Genomic DNA, 23,194 nt, shown 5'->3' with positions numbered 1-23,194 from the left:
TTGACGCTGCAAAGTGAACAGCCCAGCACCTCCTAGGCTGCGGTTAGGACCTCAGCCCATCACCGTCATCTCCTGGGTCTCAGTTTTCTCATCTGTAAAGTGGGGCTGAAGCCACCTGCCTCATGTTTCTCCTGGGATTTTTGTAAAATAGTGCACAAAAGTAGACAGAAAGCTCCAAAGGCAGTTTGCAAATAGGAAGACACAATCAAGTCTATCTGTGAAAAACATTTATTCTGAGAATCTAAAATCTGGACAAAGTACTGGACTTTAGAAAAAGCCTACACAAAATTGTCTCATTCTTCCCTAATACATTAATAATCTAAGAATAAGGAGGTGAAAAAAAAACCCTTTAAAAATAACATTGCTCCAGTTTGTCTGCAGGTATGTGATTTAAAATATCCCTGTTTTATTGAGGTATAGGCTGCAAACTTTGGTAAAATTAGAAAAATTAACAAACCCTTTCAAAAAAAAAAAATACAAAAACAAAAACAACCAAACCCTAACGTTATATCTTTCTTGGTACATATACAGTAACTACAAAAAAAATTCATTTAGAAAATGTGTTCATTAAGAGAAAAAAAAATTTAAAAAAAACCCTCTTGTAAGTTCTCACTTGCCGAGTTAAAAATATTGAATGTAAATGATCTATAAGGCTCAAACGGTTCCCAAGCACCCATCCAGTGTCAGGAAGAACTGGATGACCGCAGTTTCTAGAATCTGGTTGACATTTTCAATAATTCAGTGCTAACAACAAAGACTGTCGTCTTTAGAAAGAAGGAACGAATCAAAGGCACTTGCGCGTGACTTCGTGTGCTGGCGTCCGTCCGTGGCCGCCTTCGTCGGACAGCATCAGCCACACGCCTGGCCCCACGTGGAGCAGAGTCCCCTTGAGGCCATTTCTGCCTGGCCCCAACTCCCTGCTCTCGTGGGCAGAGGACTTTTCACGCGGATCTCAGACGCTAAGCAGTCTGGTGGGGGATGGCTTTGAGGCAAAGGTTTGAACTAGGCCCGAGATGTTTCCTCTTTTCCTTGCAAGAACTTCAACAGACAGCTGAGCCACGCCATGCCACGGGCTGCCACGGGCCACCACGGGGAACCATGTCACTGGACTTTAGATGACAAAATGCTGTCAGGAAGATGCTTGCTCTGACCTTGGGGGCCAGAACCCGAGAGAAGGACTGATCCTGTCGCCTTCTTAAAGAGTTGGTGGCAGCAACTTCTGAGAACTTGACACCAGAAACATCAACAGCCTCCACACCACGTAGTTTCTGATTCCATCTTTAAAAAATCTTGTGTTGTTTTGTCGAGAAATTGCAGGCTTTTGTGTTTTCAAAGAACTAAACACAATACTGAGAAGTCCAACTTTTAGCCAGAATACATAAATTCCTGAAAATGTATAGATTTGAAAAATAAAAATAAAAAAAAAAAGGAAGACAAACCTTTTTAGGGAACGGAGGAAACACTACCTGTTTAAGTTAAGCCCACTAAGAACAAAATCAGTGCCGACGAACGAGCCCTCCGACACGTTTTCAGCAAAACGCCTGTTGAGAAGTGCTTGGAGATCACCGGCCATTGCCGTAGCCGGGGAAGAGCTGGTTGAGGACGGTCTGCAGAGGCTGGTTCACCTGCATGGCATAGCTGCGGCCCAGGTCGTAGCGGCAGGCGGGGCAGCTGAACACCTGTGCCCGAAAGGATCTGTCCAGGCAGTCCTGTAAGACACAGCAGGCGCGTGAGAAGTGCCATCCACACCATCAGGTTTGCTCCTGGCCACCTCTCCCAGGACTGCGGGGACAGTCTCACCAGGTCCAGAGGCCCCTCTGACCTTCAGTCTCACTTTCCACCTGCTGCCCATCACCAGCCTGGCCCCCCTAGGGGCCCTCAAAGATTCCAAGCTCACCCAGCCTCCAGGCTTTTGTCCCTGGCAGGTCATGCAGCTTAACAGCTCGGTCCCCTGGCTCTCATCACTCACAGCTCAGCTCAAGTCACCTCCCCTATGGGGCCTTCCCTGACACCTCCCTAGAGGCAGTCCCATCCCCTCACCCCATCTGCCTTCAAGACGGCACCTCTCCTTCCACCTGTGGAGCCGTCTTATATATTATTAATGTGCTTATCTTATCTACAACAGGGCAGATGCTCCCTGAGCTTTGAGGCTGTGTTCTCTCTCAACACCAAGCACAGTGTATACAAGTAGATGCTTAATAAACACACACATCAGGCCAAGCATCGTGGCTCATGCCTGTAATCCCAGCACTCTGGGAGGCCGAGGGGGGCAGATCACTTGAGGTCAGGAGTTCAAGACCAGCCTGGCCAACATGGTGAAACCCTGTCTCTACTAAAAATACAAAAATTAGCCAGGCACATGCTTGTAATCCCAGCTACTTGGGAGGCTAAGGCAAGATAATGGCTTGAACCTGGGAGGCGGAGGTTGCAGTGAGCTGAGATCACGCCATTGCACTCCAGCCTGGGTGACAGGGCAAGACTCCGCGTCTCAAAGAAAAAACAAAAACAAAAAAATTAGCCGGGCGTGGCTACTCCGGAGGCTGAAGTGGGAGGATCACCTGAACCCAGGGAGGCTGAGGCTGCAGTGAGCCATGATCATGCCATTGCACTCCAGCCTGAGCGACAAAGCAAGACCTTGTCTCGAAAAAAATGGAAAATAAACATACACGTCAATGAGAAGAAAGGGGAAAAGGAGGAAGGAACCAAGTCTGGTGGATTCAGATTCCTAACTTCAAGCTCAATCAACCAAGTTGTGCCTGGGGAAGAAAGCCAGGAGAAGCCAGAGCTGAGAGGCCTGGAGTCTCCACTTCCCAAGCAGACAAACAGGGAAGATGCCACCGGGCTGGCTGCACGCCAGGGAGGAGTGAGACGCCGTACACAGGTGCACAGATGCCTACGCAGGGGGCACATGTCTGCAGCATGTCGTCACACAGCTGGGCGAGGGCGGTGGCCACACGGGGGAGAGGCCTGGTGACCACAGCACAGTCACCTGCCCCAGGCAGCCTGTGGCTTTTGTTTTTGTTGTTTTTTTTAAGATAGAGTCTCGCTCTGTCGCCCAGGCTGGAGTGCAGTGGCGTGATCTTGGCTCACTGCAACCTCCACCTCCCGGGTTCAAGGGATTCTCGTGTCTCAGCCTCCTGAGTAGCTGGGATTACAGGCGCCCACCAGCACACCTGGCTAATTTTTGTATTTTTAGTAGAGACAGGGTTTCATCATGTTGGCCATGGTGGTGTATGCCTGTAGCCCCAGCTACTCAGGAGGCTAAGGCAGGAGGATCTCTTTAGCCCCGCGAGGAGTTCAAGGCTGCGATGAGCTATGATGGCACCACTGCACTCCAGCCTGGGCGACAGAGTGAGATGCTGTCTCTGAATGTTTTTTTCAATTTTTTTTTTTTTTTGAGACAGAATCTTGCTCTGACGCCCAGGCTGGAGTACAATGGCGCCATCTCGGCTCACCGCAACCTCCACCTCCCAGGTTCAAGCGATTCTCCCACATCAGTCTCCTGAGTAGCACCTGTCACCACACCCAGCTAATTTTGTTTTAATTTTTAGTAGAGATGGGGTTTCACCATGTTGCCGGGCTGGTCTCAAACTCCTGACCTCAAGTGATCCTCCCACCTCAGCCTCCCCAAGTGCTGGGATTACAGGCGTTAGCCACCACGGCTGGCCTCAAGTTTATAATTTAAAAAGATCAAGGTGGAAGGTCACAGCCTGTTTCCCAGAACCCCTCCGATGCTGAGCTTCCCAAGTTGGAACAGAGCAGCAAGGACAGATTGTGAGGACACCGTGATGCTGGTTAGCCCCTTCCTTCACATCCTCAGCGCTTGCGCGCCTTCACACCGATGCACAGGACAGGTGGTTTCCAATGTCCCCACAGTCCTTCCTACCGCCACTGGGCTCCCAGGCCTCCCTCTTCCATAGCCCCCGACAGCCAGCCCTCTGCCTGTGCCCACCTCCTGAGCACCTCCTTCCTGCCAGAGGCTAAGCCAGGACCTTCACAACAACCTGGCATCCAGGACAGTGTTACCAGGCCCCTTCTCACTGTGGCCAACTGAGGCTTGGAGGGATTAGTGCCTGCACGCCTGAGAGGTGACAGATGGCCAGACCCGGACCACCAGCCCCAAAGACACCATGGCCTCTCACCCCTTCTGCCACCTCACTCAGGGCACTCAGGGAGGCCCACACAGCTGAAGGGACTCAGGCCACAGGGCGAGGCAGGTGGGGCCCGAGGAGGCAGAGATGCCATGGGCATGACTGGGAACACCCCGTCTCCTGACCTTCCCTGAGCTGCCTCCTGGCATGAAAACAAACACGGGGTCCGAGACCCGGGGGTGTGGCCCATGGCTGAGAGGACTGCGGGACTGCAGTTGGAAGGAAAACTGCCAGCAACTCAGAGGCCTGGGGAGATCCGCGGGGTGGCAGGGTCAGTCCCTTCCACACCTGTCCACCGGGACTGCTGGCTCTGGCCAGAGGTCGCAGCAGAGAAACCATCACCCAGACCCACACTGCCCACCTGGGCAGTTCTGCCCCCAGGGGACACTGGAAGGTGTCTGGGGATGTCTGTGATTGTCTCGACTAGGCAGGGAGCTCCTGGCATGGAGTGGGTGGGGGCCAGGGATGCTGCTCAGCACCCTGCAGTGCCCAGGACGGCCCCACCCCAGACAATGATCCAGCCCCAAGGCCCACAGCACAGCGGGGAAGAGACCCTGTCCTGGCCCCAAACCAATCGGTTTGAAAACCATCAGCTGGGGGTTGGGCGCGGTGGCTTACACCTGTAATCCCAGCACTTTGGGAGGCCGAGGCAGGTGGATGACAAGGTCAGGAGATCGAAACCATCCTGGCTAACACGGTGAAACCCCATCTCTACTAAAAATACAAAAAATTAGCCGGGCACGGTGGCGGGCGCCTGTAGTCCCAGCTACTCGGGAGGCTGAGGTGGGAGAATGGCGTGAACCCAGGAGGCGGAGCTTGCAGTGAGTGGAGACTGCGCCACTGCACCTCAGCCTGGGCGACAGAGTGAGAGTCTGTCTCAGGAAAAAAAAAAAAAAAAAAAAACCATCAGCTGGGATCTTGTGTCCCTCCTACGACTGACCACTTGTCCTGAGTTTAAAGCCCATGGCAGGCCACCACCCCAGTGCCCAGAGCCACTGCAGGCCCCAGCTGCTGACTTCCCACCCAGGCTTCTTCACCTGCTGTCCCAGGTACCAGGGATGCTGCCTGGTAACACCACCTCCTCCAAGAAGCCTTCTTTCCTGACCCCTAGGGGATGTGCACCTCCTCTCCAGACCTTAGGCCAAGACTGTGGCCCATCCTCTCCCACCCTGGCCCCTTGACCACACAGGACTTGGGGGAGAATGTTACAGGCCTCCGTGGTAATACAGGCTGCCCAGAAAGCAGTCAACAAGGCCCCGAGAAAAGCTGCAGAGTGAGCGGAGCAAAGCCAACAAGCCTCTGTCTGTAGTGGCAGGCAGGTGGGAACGGGAGGTCAGGTCATCCTTCCGGAACCTTCCACCCGGCTCCCGCGGCCATCTCTACTCACCTTGCACACGTTGTGCTGGCACACGGTCGTGATGGGCCGGAACACCAGCTCCTGACAGCAGATACACTGGAACGTCTCCTCCACTTTACTCAGGAACAACTGGAACTAGAGGGAAGCGGGTGTGAGGCCGGCAAAGACACCGGGACCAGGGCTCCCGCAGATCAGCGGCTTCCTGCTGAGCATGTACCTGGGCCCTCTAATTCTGTCCCCAGCCTTCACTCCAGGAGGCGGGGGCCATGATCGTCCCCGTTCTGAGAAAAACAGAGGCCCAACAGGCGTGAGCCTCACCTGAAGTCCCCAACACCCCAAGTGGCAAGGTGGGGAGGATGGGGCGGAGCCAGTACAAGGGCGCTGGCCTCAATGATGCTGGGCAGGACCCAGATATGACCAGCTGGCACCACCAAGCACGCCCTGCACTGAGTCAAGACAGGGCTTTAGGAGAGGTTCCTGGCTGGGAGCGGCAGCTCACGCCTGTCATCCCAGAACTTTGGAAGGCCAAGACAAGAGGATCGCTTGAGCCAGGTGTTCAAGACCAGCCCGGCAATACAGTGAGACCCCCATCTCTACAAAAAATTAAAAAGTAGGCCGGGCATGGTGGCTCACGCCTGTAATCCCAATACTTTAGGAGGCTGAGGTGAGCAGATCACCTAAGGTCAGGAGTTCAAGACCAGCCTGACCAACACAGTGAAATCCCATCCCTACTAAAAATACAAGATTAGCCAGGCGTGGTGGGTGCCTGTAATCCCAGGTGCTTGGGAGGCTGAGACGGGAGACTCACTTGAACCTGGGAGGCGGAGGTTGCAGTGATCCAACATCATGCCATTGCACACTCCAGCCCGGGCAACGAGAGCAAAACTCCATCTCAAAAAAAAAATAATAAAAATAAACAAAATAAATTTAAAAAATAGGCGTGGCCTGGGAGTTGGGAGTTCAAGGAGGCAGTGACCTGTGTCCATGCCACCGCACTCCAGCCTGGGTGACAGGGTGAGACCCTGTCACCAAAAAAATTTAGAGGCATGGTGTCCACTGACACAATGCATACTGAGTACACGGGCCACCAGGAGCCCAGCCACGGATGACTCGAAAGACACCTCCTCCTGCTTGGAGCTAAGTGCGGGGACCAAAGAGACACAAGTGAAGGTCTGGGGGCAAGGGGCTGCCCCAGCGTGGGGTGAGGGCTGGGGAGAAAGCCCTGGGAAGAATGTGGCCTGAAGGAAACGGGAGGAGAGGGACCACTGAGATGGCCTCGGCCACAGCTGAATCCTGAGACCTGCAACTACGTCACCATCCATAGCAGAGGAGAAATGGCAGGTGGGACTGAGTGAAGGACCTGGAGCTGGGAAAGCATCCTGGGTGAGGCGGGGGGCCTGATGTCACCCCGAGGTCCTCCCGAGAGAGGGCGGGAGGGCGAGACTCAGAGACTGGAAGAAGATGCGCTGTGGCTGTAAAGGGGGAGGAAGGGGCCCCGAGCCGAGGGATACAGTGCCTCTACACGTTGGGAAAGGCAGAAATCGGGTTCTCCCCTGGAGCCCCCAGGAGGGCCCAGCCCTGTCCCTGCCCTGACTTTAGCCCAGCAAGGCCCATGTCGGGCTCCCAGCCCCAGAGCTGTGAGATGTGAGTCGCTTTGCACTCCTAGGCTTGGGGTCACTTTGCAACAGCCCCGGGAGACAGAGACAGAAGGTAGGATGGCAGGGGGTGCCGGAGCTGGGGAGCGGGTGCAGGGGCTGGGGAGCAGTTGCCGGGGCTGGGGAGCGAGTGCCAAGGCTCGGGAGGGGGTGGGAGTGACAGTTTCAGGGCCAGGGTTTCAGTTTGGGGAGAGGAGAAAGTTCTGGAGGTGGTGATGGTGGTGACGGTTGCACAACCACAAGAATGTACTCAGCGCGACTGAGCTGTACACTTGAAAATGGGGAAAATGGGGAATATGGGAAACAAGCCCCACACATTTTACCGCAGTCAACGCGAATCGGGGCGACGAGTGAGCCGTGCGTGCCTACCGGGCTGCCGCTCGCCGGCCGGTCCTTGAGTGACGCCAGGACCTCATTCCACAGCTTGGCATTGCTCTTGTCCTCTCTGATGAGGCTGCTCTGCTGGGCCGTGAGACTGTAGGGCTCCACCTTGGTTTTCTTGGATGTCCGGCGCGGGGACCCGGCCCTGCTCGGGCCACCTCCTGGAAGATGGTGGGGCGCGTGAAGGAGGGGCGCGTGGCCGAGGGAGGGGCGCGTGGCCCGAGCTGCCGGAGAGACACCCACCGGCTCCCACGTCCACACGACCTCGACCCCACACCCGCGAGATGCCCACCTGCTCCCACACACACAAGACGCTCACCCCACACCCACGAGATGCTCACCTGCCGACTTCCGCTTCCACTTGCCCTTGCCCGTCCTGGGGGACGCGAAGCCCCCCTCCTGCTGCTGCTCCTCCCTCTTGCTGTTCTCCTTCTCACGCTCTCGGTTGGCCAGGGCTTCCAGGTAGCCTTCTGGATACTTCAGGAGGAAGAGGGACAGCTGTGAGTCAGGCTCGGGGCTCACACGCTACGCAGAGCCCGCTCTTCCAGCCTCCTTGCCAGGTCTGGGTTTCCAGACACACCTGACCCCAAGTCCCCCTGAAGAGCACAGGGTAGTCCTCCCTTATCTAGTTTTGCTGAGGTTTCAGTGACCCAAAGTCAACTGAAAATGTTACATGAAATATTCTAGAAACGATTCCTAAGTTGTAAACTGCACACTGTTCTGAGTGTCCAACGTCTAGAGGCACTGCATCCCTCGGCTCGGGGCCCCTTCCTCCCCCTTTACAGCCACCTCACATCACGCACACTGCATGATGAAACATTGCATCGTCCCGCAGGGATGTGAACCTTCCCTTTGTCCAGCTTCTTGATTCTCCTGCCTCAGCCTCCCGAGTAGCTGGGATTACAGGTGCCCGCCACCACACCCAGCTAATTTTTGTATTTTTAGTAGAGATGGGGCTTCACCATGTTGGCCAGGCTGGTCTTGAACTCCTGACCTCAAGTGATCCACCTGCCTCAGTCATCCAAAATGCTGAGATTACAGGCTAAATATAAAATATTATTATTAAACATTCTAATTTTTATTAAATAAGCCCAACACTTTGGGAAGCCAAGGCAGGGGGATTGCTTGAGCCCAGGAGTTTGAGACCAGCCTGGGCAACATAGCAAGATCCCCTCTCTACAAAAAAATTTTAAAAATTAGCCCAGCCTGGTGGTGTGCATCTGTAGTCCCAGCTACTTAGGAGCCTGAGGCAGGAGAATCGCTTGAGCCCAGGAGTTTGAGGCTGTAGTGAGCTATGATCACACCACTACACTCTAGCCTGGACAACAGAGTGAGACCTGGTCTCAAAAATAAAAATAATGGCCCCAAAGTGCAAGAGTAGGGATGCTGGCAATTTGGAAATGCTAAAGAGAAGCCTAAGATGCGAAAGAGAGGTTGTGAATCTCATACTGTGCCTAATTTATAGATTAAACTTAATCACCAGTCCACACGTATGGAAAAAAAATTATATATCAATGGTTTGGTACTATCTCTGGTTTCAAGCATGTGCTGAGGACCTTCGAAGTGTCCCCCTGGTAAGGGGGGGACGCCTGTGCATTCAGCTCTTCGTTAACTGTGGAGCCTCGACCAATGGCTAATCCTGTCTAATCGCAAAGCTTCACTACGAACAAGAGGAGACTAAGAGGAGATAATCGGCCAAGCTCCACCTGGCAGGGTCGGGGTAAGCGCATTTAATGTGAGCGAACGCGGGTGATGTGTTCAGCATCACATCCCACCAATAAGATCTCGTTGTCTTTACGATTTCCATGAGGGCAGGCAAACTTTTGCTTCCAGGGACCCTAGGGTGAATGTTTTCAAGCCTTATGGGTCTGGACCGCAAGCGCTGAGGGCAGGCTACTTCAGTGAATGAGCATGACTGTTTCCCCAGAAACTTCACTTACGAACACCTGACCCCAGGGCCTTAGCTGGCCAAACTCTGATGATTCTGAGGACTCGGGCCCTCTCTGTCCTCACAGGGCATCATGGCTCCATTTCGAAGGTACCTATAAGTCACGTCTGACTCTCCAGTGTCTCAGGAAATCTTTGAGCTCCTTTCACATTCTTTATGTTGCAATGGAGTCATAAAAAAAAAAAAAAAAATCCTGGCCAGGGTCAGCGGCTCACACCTGTAATCCCAGCACTTTGGGAGGTGGAAGCAGGTGGATCACCTGAGGTCACCAGCCTGGCCAACATGGCGAAACCCCGTCTCTACTAGAAATACAAAAATAGCTGGGCATGGTGGTATGCACCTGTGATCCCAGCTATGCAGGAGGCTGAGGTGAGAGAGTCACTTGAGCCTGGGAGGTGGAGGTTGCAATGAGCCGAGATCATGCCTGCACTCCAGCCTGGGCAACAGAGTGAGACTCTGTCTCCAAAAAAAAAAAAAAAAAAAAAAAAAGGCTGGGAGCGGTGGCTTACGCCTGTAATCCCAGCACTTTGGGAGGCAGAGGAGGGTGGATCACCTGAGGTCAGGAGTTCAAGACCAGCCTGACCAACATGGTGAAACCCCGTCTCTACTAAAAATACAAAAACTGAGCCAGGCGTGGTGGTGGGCACCTGTAATCCCAGCTACTCAGGAGGCTGAGTCAGGAGTATGGCTTGAACCTGGGAGGCAGAGGTTGCAGAGAGCCGAGATCCCACCACTGCACTCCAGCCTGGGCGACAGAGCAAGACTCCATCTCAAAACAAACAAAGAAAAAAAATCCTACTCCCAACAGAAGCTGAGGCTGTCTCTCCCATTACTATTTTTCTCTCTACTTCCTCAGCTTCTGAAATTCCCCACTGCACAAATCCATTCAAAAGACAACCTGAGTGACCCCCTCGGGTAGAGGACATCAGGCTCTCGACAGCAATTAAGATTCCTTAAACAGTCTCACGATTCATCTGCTGTAAAGCTTCTCCCTGCAATGGACAGACCACATCCTAACTGGTGCCGAAATGCTGCGCTGCTCGCTGAGTAAGTTCTCGGCAGGTCCCATCGCCAAGGGGAGGTGAGAGACGGCTCAGGGATATTCATCTTCCCCATTTTTCCATCCAGAGCTCTCTGGAATCCACCAATTTGGTTGGTTTGTTTCTGCTTTTTTTTTTTTTGTGATAAGCCAAGAAGTGAAAACAGAAGACACCAGATGCCTGACTGGTCTGCAGCGATCCCTTTACCAACAGAACGAAGACAAGCAAGTCTGGTTTCCAACTCTGAGATGCGGCAGGCGGAGACGCAAATGTCATCTGCGCGTTCCCATCACCCCCTGGCTGGAGGATTTATATGGGACAGCTAGGGGGGTGCCATCAGCTGGGGCCCTGGAAATTATTCTGGATCAGAGAGAAACCAGGGAAGCATGGGCCCGAGACGGGAGGCCTCCTGGAGTGTTCAGCACGGTCCAGAACATGAGCACCACAAGCCCAGGCAGGGCCCATTCTGTGAACCACAATGACCTTCAAGGATGACAGCCTCCAAGCAGGACACGTGGTGCCCAGGCAGGAAGTGTCAGAGCCGTCATGGAGCCCGGCAGTGCTCCTGTTTTGAGATGGACTCTCACTCTGTCACCCAGGCTGCAGTGCAGTGGCGCAATCTCAGCTCATTGTAACCTCCACCTTCTGGGTTCAAGCAATTCTCCTGCCTCAGCCACCTCAGTAGCTGGGATTACAGGCACCCGCCACCATACCCAGCTAATTTTTGTATTTTTAGTAGAGATGAGGTTTCACCATGTTGGCCAGGCTGGTCTTGAACTCCTGACCTAAGTGATCCATCCGCCTTGGCCTCCCAAAGTGCCATCCCCCATCCCAGACACACCTGCATGGTCAGCCCCAGCTTCTTGATCCGGTCCTTCCCCTCCTTCGTCCAAGGGCCAGGCTCATCATCGTCCCTCCGCAGAAGGTAGCGCCACACGAGAAACCCGGACTTCCCCTTCTCGGGCCAGTATTTCACAACCTGCAGAGAGCAGGCATCAGCGTCAGCTCGATCAGAGGCAGCCCTGGCAGGGACAGAGCCCCCAGCCTCCTCAAGGGGCACTCACCTTGTAGATGCCATCGTAGCGGTTGCCCTCAGCAGGGGCGTACTTGCTATTCTTGCCACCCTTGACATTGCGCACCACCCTGACCGGCTTCCCCGACCGCCAGTCCTTGGCCTCGGCCCCTTCTTGGTCATTGATGGGAGCAAAGCAGTTGAGAGCCAGCGCCCTGCGGGGAGAGTCAGGACCCCACGCATTATAGGTGAGGATGTACCCCCCAAAAAAGGAAACACAGGAGCCAGGAGTGGTGGCTCAGGCCTATAATCCCAGCACTTTGGGAGGCTGAAGTAGGCAGATCGCCTGAGGTCAGGAGTTCGAGACCAGCCTGGTCAACATGGTGAAACCCCGTCTCTACTAAAAATGCAAAAGTTAGCCGGGCGTGGTGGCGCGTGCCTGTAATTCCAGCTACTCAGGAGGCTGAGGCAGGAGAATCGCTTGAGTCTGGGAGGCAGAGGTTGCAGTGAGCGGAGATTATGCCACTGCACTCCAGCCTGGGTGACAGAGTGAGGTTGTGTCTCAAAAAAAAAAAAAAAAATTTAATATTTCAAAGTTATATATGTATAATTTATAAAATAGGCCACACCCAGACTACTATTTATTTGAGACAGGGTTGCTGGGTGCCGTGGCTCACGCCTCTAATCCCAGTACTCTGGGAGGCCAAGGCAGGAGGATTGCCTGAGCCCAGGAGTTCAAGACCAGCCTGGCCAATGTGGCAAAACCCCATCTCCACAAAAAAAAAAAAAAAAATAGCCAGGCGTGGTAACATGCACCTGTAGTCCCAGCTACTCTGGAGGCTGAGGTGGGAGGATCAGTGGAGCCCAAGGAGGTGGAGGCTACAATGAGCTACGATCACACTGCTGCACTCCACCCTGGACAAGAGAGGGAGACCCTGCCTCAAAAAAAACAAAACAAAGCACACACACATATAAAAAAAACAAACAAAAGGAGAAAGGGTGTCTCACTCTGTCACCCAGGCTGGAATGCAATGGCATGATCACGCCTTACTCACTGCAGCCTCCTGGGCTCAAGCCATCCTCCCACCTCCGGCTCCCAAGCTGGGACTATAGGCCCACATGACCATAACCAGCTAACTTTTTTGAAATTCTTTTTTGTAATTTTAATTTTTCATAATTTTATGTTGCACAAGTAGGTCTCAAACTCCTAGCCTCAAGCAATCCTCCCACCTCAGCCTCCCAAAGTGCTGGAACGACAGGCATGTGACACACCACCCATGGCCCATGTCTTTTTTAGGTACTTAGTTACTGATTTTGTGAGAGTGTGTGTGTGTGTGTGTGTGTGTCTATGTGCCAATTGTTTTAGATAATGGTATGAAAAACATTACATCTTACATTTTTACCTAGCCAGAGGTCTCCTAAAGACATTTTTCAAAGCGGAGTTAGAGAGTGTCAAGAATAGATCATTTATAAAGCTCTTCATACAAACAGGCAGAACAGATTTCCAGAAAGATGGTTCCAATTTGTATTTCTACCAACAGTGGAATGCTATTTTATCCCTGACCTGTGTCAACATTTTAGAATTTTTGGCCAACTTTATAGGGGAAACAAATAGTATCTCACCACAGCCTCAGTTTGTATTTGATTACAACTTTGCATTTCTTTTGTGCATTATTTCCATATTCTCTCTTTTTTTTTTTTTTTTTTCTCTGTCACCCAGGCTGGAGTGCAGTGGAGCAATCTTGGCTCACTGCAAGCTCCGCCTCCCAGGTTCACGACATTCTCCTGCCTCAGCCTCCTGAGTAGCTGGGACTATAGGCGCTTGCCACCACACCAGGCTTTTTTTTTTTTTTTTGTATTTTTAGTAGAGATGGGGTTTCACTGTGTTAGCCAGGATGGTCTCGATCTCCTGACATCGTGATCCACCCACCTCAGCCTCCCAAAGTGCTAGGATTACAGGCGTGAGCCACCACGCCTGGCCTCTTTGCTTTCTTCTACGAGTTTCTTTCTTTCTTGAGATAGAGTCTCACTCCTGTTACCCAGGCTAGAGTGCAATGGCATGATTTCGGCTCACTGCATCCTCTGCCTCCTGGGTTCAAGTGATTCTGCCTCAGCCTCCCAAGTAGCTGGGATTACAGGTGGCTGCCACCACACGCAGCTAATTTTTGTATTTTTAGTAGAGACAGGGTTTCACCATGTTGGCCAGGCTAGTCTTGAACTCCTGACCTCAGGTGATCCACCACCTACCTCGGCCTCTCAAAGTGCTGGGATTACAGGCGTGAGCCACCGCACCCAGCTCTTCTATGAGTTTCTTGTTGATTTGCAACAGCTCTTTATATGATAAAGACACTATCATCATGTGTCATGTCAAGAACTCCTCCTAGTCATCTGCCTTTTAATTTATAGGATTTATTTATGTAATATATTTATAATGTTTAGATAATCAAATCTGTCTTTTCCTTTGGGCTTTATGATGGTTTTTATGCTGGAAAAGTCCGCCCCCATCCTGTAATCAGGGGCCAGGCAAATTCTGGCCTATCACATACTTTTGCAAATAAAATTCACTGAAACACAGCCACGCTCACTCACTTACATATGGTCTATGGCTGATTTTGTGCTACGACACAAGAGCTGAAGAGGTTCTCTGAATAGACTGTGTGACCTGCATAGCTGAAGCAATCTATTTTGGAGGGGTTTTTTTTTTTTTTTTTGACAAGATCTCAGTCTGTTGCTCAAGCTGGAGTGCAGTGGTGCAATCTCAGCCCACTGTGGCCTCAACCTCCTGGGCTCAAGTGATCCTCCTGCCTCAGCCTCCTGACTAGCTGTGACTATAGGCACATGCTAACACACCCAGCTAATTTTTTTATTTTTACTTTTTGTAGATGGGTTGTCTCACTACATTGCCCAGGCTGGTCTTGAACTCCTGAACTCAAGCTATCCTCGAGCCTCGGCCTCCTGAAGTGCGAGAATTACAGGCATGAGCCACCAGGCCCAGCATTAAGATACCTACTATCAGCCAGGCGCAGTGGCTCATGCCTGTAATACCAACACTGGGAGGCCGAGGAGGGCAGATCACCTGAGGTCAGGAGTTCGAGACCAGCCTGGCCAACATGGCGAAACCCCATCTCTACTAAAAATACAAAAATTAGCCAGGCGAGGTGGCAAGCACCTGTAATCCCAGCTACTCAGGAGGCTGAGGCATGAGAATCGCTTGAGCCCAGGAGGCAGAGGTTGCAGTGAGCAGAGAGTGCACCACTGCACTCTAGCCTGGGCAACAGAGCGAGACTCTGCCCAAAAAAAAAAAAAAAAAAGATACCTATTATCTGGCCTTTTATAGGGAAGTTTGCTTTCATCCATCTGAATGGCTCACAGTATGTGGCACACATATGGGAGGAACCAGACCAGGCGCAGTGGCTCACGCCTGTAATCCCAGCACTTTGGGAGGCAGAGGGAGGAACCAAATGCCAGGCTTCGCTATGTTCTACCACGCTCCTAATGAGACTATCACTTGCTGGACATGAGGCCCAAAACAGAACCAAGGACTCGGCAGATGTGCGTCAGCAAGGAAATAAGAAGGCTGATTCCACAAACCTGTTGGTGTTGGTGAGTTTCTGATCACAAGACTGTTCCGCGGTCCTCTTGTTGCCGGAAAGATCTCGACCGCCACTACCCGTGTATGTGAAAAAATTCCCATGGTCCTGAAACAGACAAGAAGGCTGGGTGAACCCTCTGCAGAGGCAAAAAAAAAAAAAAAAAAAGAGACTGCATTGAAAGCAAACCCCCCAGGATGGCTACTTTCAAAGAAACAGAAAATAACAAGCATTGGTGAGAATGTGGGGAAATTGGAGCCCTTTGTAAACTGTTGGTGGGACTACAGAATGGCAAAGCGACTATACAAACAGTGTGGTGCGTCCTCAAGAAACTTAAACAGAGGGCTGGGCATGGTGGCTCACACCCGTAATCCCAGCACTTTGGGAGGCTGCAGCGGGAGGAATGCTTAAGCCCAGGAGTTCGAGATCAGCCTGGGCAACATGGCGAAACCCCATCGCCACAAAAAAATACAAAAATTAGTTTGGCGTGGCAGTGCCTGCCTGTAGTCCCAGCTTCTTGGGAGGCTGACATGGGAGGATCACTAGAGCCCAGGAGGTAGTGGCTGTAGTGAGCTGTGATCACACCACTGCACTCCAGCCAGAATGAGACTCGGTCTCCAAAAAAAAGAAAAAAAAAAAAACAACACTCAACATGGAATTATCACAGGAGTCTTGAATTCCACTTCCGGATATACACCCAAAAGAATGGGAAACGGGGGCTGGAGATACTTGTACAGCCGTGTTCGTAGCAGATCGATTCACAGCAGTCGAAAGGGGAAGGAACCCCAGTGCCCACGGACAGACAGATCAACACAGCATGGTCCCTCCGCAAGGCAGAATAGGACTCGGCCGTGAACGAAAGGGGAATCCGGACACATGTGACAACATGGACAAAGCAAGGACGTCGGGCTCAGTGAGAGGAGCCAGGCACACAAGGACGCAGGCCGTGCGATTCCACTCCCAGGAGGTCTCCAGAGTCGTCAGAGTCACAGAGGCAGGAAGCAGGTTGGGCGGTGCCAGAGACTGGGAGGCGGTGGGGAGTGAGTGCTTCCTGGAGACAACGTTTCAGTTTGGGAAGATGAGAAAGTTCTGGAGATGGCGGTGGTGATGGTTGCATAGCAATGGGAATATACTTCACGCCACCGGGAACCGAGCATTTAAAAACAGCTAGGATGGGAAATTTTGTTCTATGTATTTTACCACCATCCAAAAAACTAGAGCAACCCTCCCCCACCCCTCCCACACACACACTCACCACGTCATCCTCGTAGCCCCCCGCCAGGACTAGGGAGTACGCTCCGTCGTTGCTCCGGCCATGGATGCCAGCCACGTGGGGCCGATGGACACCCGACTCACTGACCTGAGGATGCCACCAAGATACACATGGTGTCCTCTGCAATGACTGCTGCAGAGAAGCTCCACCGCCCTCCTTCTCCCTACCCCGAGCAGCCAGCGGCCTCACTTTTACACCAAACTCCTCAGGCCTGCGAGTCACCTACTACGTGTGCTGCTCAGCTAGAGACGGCTGGAGTTGAGCTACACCATGGAAAAAAAAAAAAAAAACCAGCTGGCGTGAATTCCAGCCCCATCAAGCGTGCACCGGGCATCCTCACTGCTGATCTCCGATGCTCCTCTTCGGCCTCTAGAAAATGGGGGTGACGGCCGGGCACGGTGGCTCACACCTGTAATCCCAGCACTTTCGGGGGCCGAGGTGGGTGGATCACTTGAGGTCAGGAGTTCAAGACCAGCCTGGCCAACAAGGTGAAACCCCATATCTACCAAAAATACAAAAATTAGCCAGGCGTGGTGGCATGTCCCTGTGATCCCAGCTATTGAGAAGGCTGAGGCAGGAGAATCTCTTGAACCCAGGAGAGGGAGGTTGCAGTGAGCCAAGACCGCACCACTGCACTCCAGCCTGGGCAACAGAGCAAGACTCCGTCTCAAAAAAAAGAAAAGTGGGGGTGAATGAGTTCTAAATGAGGTTATGATATAAAAGCCGGCCTTCATTAGGCCGGTTGAGGTGCAGCCTGCCACTCACTCCACAAAATGCCTTGAGAGGCCCTGGCCTGAGCATGGGGCCCCGGCTGGCTGCTGAGCACTAGGGATACAGCGCTGCCCCAGGAGCTCCTAGCCCTGCACGCCTGGCCCCATGAACTCCATGATGAGGCCCAGCTTGTCCACCCAGCTCAGTGCATCTCACCCAGGGGCAATCCTGCCTCCAAGGGGACACTCATGTCTGCAGACGTTTCTGGTTGTCATGACTTGGGAGGACATGGAGTGGGTGGGGGCCAGGGATGCTGCTCAGCACCCTGCAGTGCCCAGGATGGCCCCGCCCCAGAGAACCATCTGGCTCCAATGTCACTAGTGCCAAAGTGTCTCGTCTGCCGTGACACACAGCCCACAGCTGACAGCGCCCAGCACTGTCAACACCCAGTCACAGGCAGGGGCTGCCCCAATGACAGATCACAACCAGCGCTGAGACAGGTCCCTCTTAGCAGATGCCACCCCTTCCCTGGGACAGGAGCTTTGGGAACGACCTTAGGTGCAGAGCACCAGCCCCCACCCCCAAGGATTCATTGCAGGTCCCTGGTAAAATAAGGAGTAAACCCAAACCTGCAGGCTTTCCACACCCCTCCTCGGCTAGCCGAGGCACCACTGGTAACCACCTTGACCCCTGGCTGGCCAAAGCCAGGAGAAACTGCCCCCAGAAAAGCAGGATGAGCCCACGTGGCCCCTGGAGCCCCGGGACGCTGCAGGTACCTGGACTCGGAACCGCCACATGGTGCCCACAGGGATCCCCGGGATGGGTCCGTAGTGGTTGGACGGGACGATGGTACATTCCTTGGTGCGGCCCACACAGGCCATGCCCTGTCCCAGGCACAGACACAAAGAACAACAGCGTGAGCCCTGGCAGGCGGGGAGGGGCCACGGGTGCGTGGGGAGGACCCGCCTCACCTTGCCCCAGTCCCGCTGTGAGGACGACGTGGCCGAGGCCATCTTCGCCTTCTTCTTGCTCTCTCTCAGCCGCTCTCCCGCCAGTACCACCTCGCTGGCATCATTCCGGCACTCAGGGCAGTACCTGTGAGGTCGGGATTGTCACTGCCCACGCCAAGCCTGGCAGATGTCTCAGCCAACATGTGCCCTCTGTCCACACACCACGGACATGGCTCTCCCCGCCTGGCACCACTACCATCCTGCCCTGTCCACATTGCAGGCCGCTTGGCACACGAGGCTGTTTACATTTAAATTCATTCGAACTAAGCCAGGCACGGTGGCTCACGCCTGTAATCCCAGCACTTTGGGAGGCCGAGGCGGGCAGATCACCTGAGGTCAGGAGTTCAAGACCAGCCTGGCCAACACGGTGAAACCCCATCTCTACTAAAAATACAAAAATTAGCTGGGCATGGTGGTGGGCACCTGTAATCCCAGCTACTTGGGAGGCTGAGGCAGGAGAATCACTTGAAACCAGGAGGCAGAGGTTGCAGTGAGCTGAGGTTGCACCACTGCACTCCAGCCTGGAGGACAGAGCAAGACTCCATCTCAAAAAAAAAAAAAAGAAAGCAGGTTCTCTGTTGGCCTTCCACAGAGAATTCCACGGATCTTGCAACAGTGAGAGTGAACGCAATGTGGGATGTGGGAAATACACGTGCAGATTCCATGAGTGCCTTCTCACTGCCGTGGACTCAGTTTCCCCATCTCTACGATGTGGGGGGGGGGGGCAGGGCAACAACAGCACCCACTTCTGTGCTGGAGGAATGACCACAGGCAGGTCCTCAGACCCGAGCCTAGCGCGTCACAACCTCCCCATCCACATCCGCAATTGTCATTATGTGCGCCAGGAACACAGTGGCTACGAAACCTCCTCTCACAGAAGCTGTGAAGCCCCCTGCACTCTGTTCCCTGGCTGGCCGCAGGTCTCACCCACTCAAGCAACATGGGAAGATTTCCTCACCACCCCCCCTTTTTTTTTTGTTTTTGAGACTTAGTCTCACTCTGTCGCCAGGCTTGAGTGCAGTGGCGCAATCTCAGTTCACGGCAACCTCCGCCTCTCAGGTTCAAGCGATTCTCCTACCTCAGCCTCCCGAGTAGCTGGGATTACAGGCGCGTGGCACCACGCCTGGCTAACTTTTTTGTATTTTTAGTAGAGACGGGGTTTCACTATCTTGGCCAGGCTGACCTCAATCTCCTGACCTCGTGATCCACCCACCTTAGCCTCCCAAAGTCCTGGGATTACAGGCATGAGCCACTGCGCCTGACCTCATTTTTACTTTTCTAAAGAAATAGGGTCTCACTCCCATCACCCAGGCTGGAGTACAGTGGCGCGATCACAGTTCACTGCACCCTCGACCTCCTGGGCTCCAGCGATCCGATCCTCTTACCTCGGCCTCCCAAGTGGCTGGGACCACAGGCGAGCACCACCACGCCCAGCTAATTTTCTTACATTTTTTGTAGAAATGGGGTCTCCAGGCCAGGCATGGTGGCTCACACCTGTAATCCCAGCACTTTGGAAGGCTGAGGCAGGCACATCACTTAAGGTCAGGAGTTAAGAGACCAGCCTGGCCAAGATGGTGAAACCCCATCTCTACTAAAAATACAAAAATTAGCCAGATGTGGTGGCAGGCACCTGTAATCCCAGCTACTCGGGAGGCTGAGGCACGAGAATTGCTTGAACCCGGGAGGCAGAGGTTGCAGTGAGCCAAGATCGTGCCATTAGACTCCGTCTCAAGGCTGGGCGAGGTGGCTCACGCCTATAATCCCAGCACTTTGGGAGGCCGAAACGGACAGATCACGAGGTCAGGGGATCAAGAACATCCTGGCTAACAAGGTGAAACCCCGTCTCTACTAAAAATACAAAAAATTAGCCAGGCGTGGAGGCGGGCGCCTGTAGTCCCAGCTACTCGGGAGGCTGAGGCAGGAGAATGGCGTGAACCCGGGAGGCAGAGCATGCAGTGAGCTGAGATCGCGCCACTGCACTCCAGCCTGGGAGACAGGGAGACTCCGCCGCGAAAAAAAAAAAGAAAAGAAAAGAAAAGAAAAAAAACTCCGTCTCAAAAAAACAAAAAAAAAAGAAACAGAGTCTCTACATCCCCCAGGCTGGTCTTGTGTTGCCCAGGCTGCTCTTGAACTCCTGAGCTCAAGTGATCCTCCCGCCTCGGCCTCCCAAAGCACTGGGATTGCAGGCGTGAGCCCCCGCGCCTGCCCCTCTCCTGTATCTCCTCAGTGCCCCTCTGGGGATTTGTAGGGGGGCGCTCTGGTCTCCCGGTGGCGGCGAGCAGGGTTGGGATTGCAGGCGTGAGCTCCCACGCCTGCCCCTGTCCTGTATCTCCTCAGTGCCCCTCTGGGGATTTGTAGGGGGCGCTCTGGTCTCCCCGCGGCGGGCAGGGCCGCACTCACCACTCGTCCTCGCTGGGAACACTGCTGAGGGGCGGGTCCAGGCAGTAGATGTGGAAGGCCATGTCGCACTCATCGCACATGAGCTGCTTGTCGGGGTCCTGCCGGCCCCCGCACAGGTGGCAGGCGCAGACCCGGCAGAGTCTGTTCACGTCGTCCTTGCAGTGCTTGCAGGACGGCCCGCTCTTCCCTGGGCACGGGGCGGCAGGGTCAGCTCCGGCGGGACCCGGCCAAGCCAGAGACGGGACAAGAGCCCCCGCCCCGTGCCCACCGCGGAAGATGGGGAAAGGCTGGCTCAGAACTCACGTCTCATGGGGTTGTCAACCATGGGGCTCCCTTCACCCGGCCGCTCAATCTTGAAGACTTCGTCCACGAAGATGATCCGACAGTCGTTCAGAGAATCATCCCTGCAATGAATGAGGACGCTGGAACATTCTGGCCTGCCGAGGCCCCTAAATCTACTCACAGCACTTGAACACCACGGGTTCTCGGGATGCCTGGGTCAACAGCTCAGCTACGCCCCCTAGCAATCAAAGCTGCACTCACAGAAGCAACATGAAACAGAACAGGGCGCAGTGGCTCATGCCTGTAATACCAACACTGGGAGGCCGAGGTCAGGAGTTCGAGACCAGCCTGGCCAACATGGTGAACCCCCATCTCCACTGAAAATACAAAAATTAGCTGAGCCTGGAGAAGCACGCCTGTAATCCCAGCTACTCGGGAGGCTGAGGCAGAAGAATCACTTGAACCCAGGAGGCAGAGGTTGCAGTGAGCCAAGATCACGCCACTGCACTCCAGCCTGGGCGACAGGGCAAGACTCAGTCTCAAAAAAAAACAAAACAAACAAACAAAAAAAACACGGAAACCAGAGTTTCATTGCAGGATGCCCTGGGAAGAATGAGTTTGAACCTTTGGCTAAGGAGCACCAAATCCACAAGAACTGACAAGCAAGACTCATAAAGGTTGGCCGGGCATGGTAACTTAGACCTGTAATTCCAACACTTTGGGAGACCGAGGCAGGCCGATCATCTGAGGTCAGGAGTTCGAGACCAGCCTGGCCAACATGGTAAACCCTGTCTCTACTAAAAATGCAAAAATTAGCTGGGCATGGTGGTGCGCACCTGTAATCCCAGCTACCCAGGAGGCTGAGGCAGGAGAATTGCTTGAACCCAGGAGGCAGACGCTGAAGTGAGCCAAGATCGTGCCACTGCACTCCAGCCTGGGCGACAGAGTAAGACTCCATCTCATCAAAAAAATAAATTAATTAATTAAGTCGGGCACCGTGGCTCACACCTGTAATTCCAGCACTTTGGGAGGCCAAGGTGGGTGGATCACGAGGGTCAGGACTTCGAGACTAGCATGGCCAACATAGTGAAACCCCGTCTCTACTAAGAATACAAGAATTAGCTGAGCATGGTGGCCCGTGCCTGTAATCCCAGCTACTCGGGAGGCTGAGTCAGGAGAATAGCTTGAACCTGGGAAATGGAGGTTGTGGAGCTGAGATGATCACGCCACTGCACTCCAGCATGGGCGACAGAGCAAGACTCCATCTCAAAAAAAAAAAAAAAACCAAAAATCATAAAGGCAACGTTTGATCCAATGGCCTACATCAAAATACGAGAACTCCTGTGAGTGAAACTGATCCCCCGAGATCAATAATCCGACATCTCCATCAACAATGTCCGAAGGAAACAGCACTTGAACACACGCTGTGTGTGTAATTCTAAATTTCCTAATAAGCAGGTTTGAGAGGTAAACATAGGTGGAAGTAATTGGAATATGTTCCATAGAACCCAGTGTAGACAAAAGATTATTTCAACATGGAATGAATATGAAAAAGTTATTAATGAGCTACTTTACATTCTTCTTTTGTACCAGGTCTCTGAAAGCCCATGTGTATTTTTTTTTTTTTTTTTTTTGAGACAGTCTCGCTCTGTCGCCCAGGCTGGAGTGCAGTGGCACGATCTCGGCTCACTGCAAGCTCCGCCTCCCGGGTTCACGCCATTCTCCTGCCTCAGCCTCCTGAGTAGCTGGCACTACAGGCACCCGCCACCACGCCTGGCTAATTTTTTGTATTTTTAGTAGAGACGGGGTTTCACCGTGTTAACCAGGATGGTCTCGATCTCCTGACCTTGTGATCCGCCCACCTCGGCCCCCCAAAGTGCTGGGATTACAGGCATGAGCCACTGCGCCCGGCAGCCCATGTGTATTTTACACTCACAGTACATTCCAGTTCCTCCTGGCCACATTTCAAGCACAGCACAGGTGGCTCTTGGCTATGGGACAGTGTGGGAACACATTGACCTACCAGCTCACAGGTAGCACAGACGCACACAGCAAGTGACATCTCCTGGTCATCTCTACAGTCTGGATAGAGCCATTTGGAACTCCTGGGACAAATGACCAGGATTCCTCAACAAACTAAGTGTTAAGGAAAAGGAGGCTAAGGCAGGAGAATTGCTTCAGCCCAGGAGTTCAAGGCTGCAGTGAGCTATGATTGCACCACTGCACTCTAGCCGAGGTGAGACAGCAAACAGCAAGACTCCATCTCAAAAAAAAAAAAGAAGGAAAAACATATTCTAAGACTGGGTATAGTGGCTCATACCTATAATCCCAGCACCTTTTGGGAGGCTGAGGCAGGAGTATCACTTGATCTCAAAAGTTCGAGA

The 23,194-nt window shown here is 53.1% G+C and overlaps 1 protein-coding gene across 2 annotated transcripts in view; it reads right to left on the bottom strand.

Moving 5' to 3' along the window:
* Positions 1–212: 212 nt before the first annotated feature.
* The window catches only part of UHRF1 (ubiquitin like with PHD and ring finger domains 1), a 52,857-nt gene continuing 29,875 nt past the window's right edge, over positions 213–23,194 (bottom strand). For both annotated transcript variants that reach the window (XM_034944741.3, XM_034944742.3), the window contains exons 6-17: positions 20,832–20,932; positions 20,529–20,715; positions 18,090–18,213; positions 17,895–18,002; positions 16,390–16,494; positions 15,136–15,242; positions 11,597–11,759; positions 11,374–11,511; positions 7,886–8,021; positions 7,533–7,705; positions 5,539–5,643; positions 213–1,709 (exon numbers count right to left, since the gene is read on the bottom strand). In XM_034944741.3, coding sequence (XP_034800632.3) covers positions 1,563–1,709; positions 5,539–5,643; positions 7,533–7,705; positions 7,886–8,021; positions 11,374–11,511; positions 11,597–11,759; positions 15,136–15,242; positions 16,390–16,494; positions 17,895–18,002; positions 18,090–18,213; positions 20,529–20,715; positions 20,832–20,932 — 1,594 coding nt within the window. In that variant the 3' untranslated portion in view covers positions 213–1,562. The remainder of the gene's footprint in view (positions 1,710–5,538; positions 5,644–7,532; positions 7,706–7,885; positions 8,022–11,373; positions 11,512–11,596; positions 11,760–15,135; positions 15,243–16,389; positions 16,495–17,894; positions 18,003–18,089; positions 18,214–20,528; positions 20,716–20,831; positions 20,933–23,194) is intronic.

The sequence above is a fragment of the Pan paniscus genome, chromosome 20 (assembly GCF_029289425.2).
Source record: "Pan paniscus chromosome 20, NHGRI_mPanPan1-v2.0_pri, whole genome shotgun sequence".
Lineage (NCBI taxonomy): Eukaryota > Metazoa > Chordata > Mammalia > Primates > Hominidae > Pan > Pan paniscus.
Note: the sequence above shows the minus strand (reverse complement) of the source record. Positions and strands in the feature narration are given on the sequence as shown.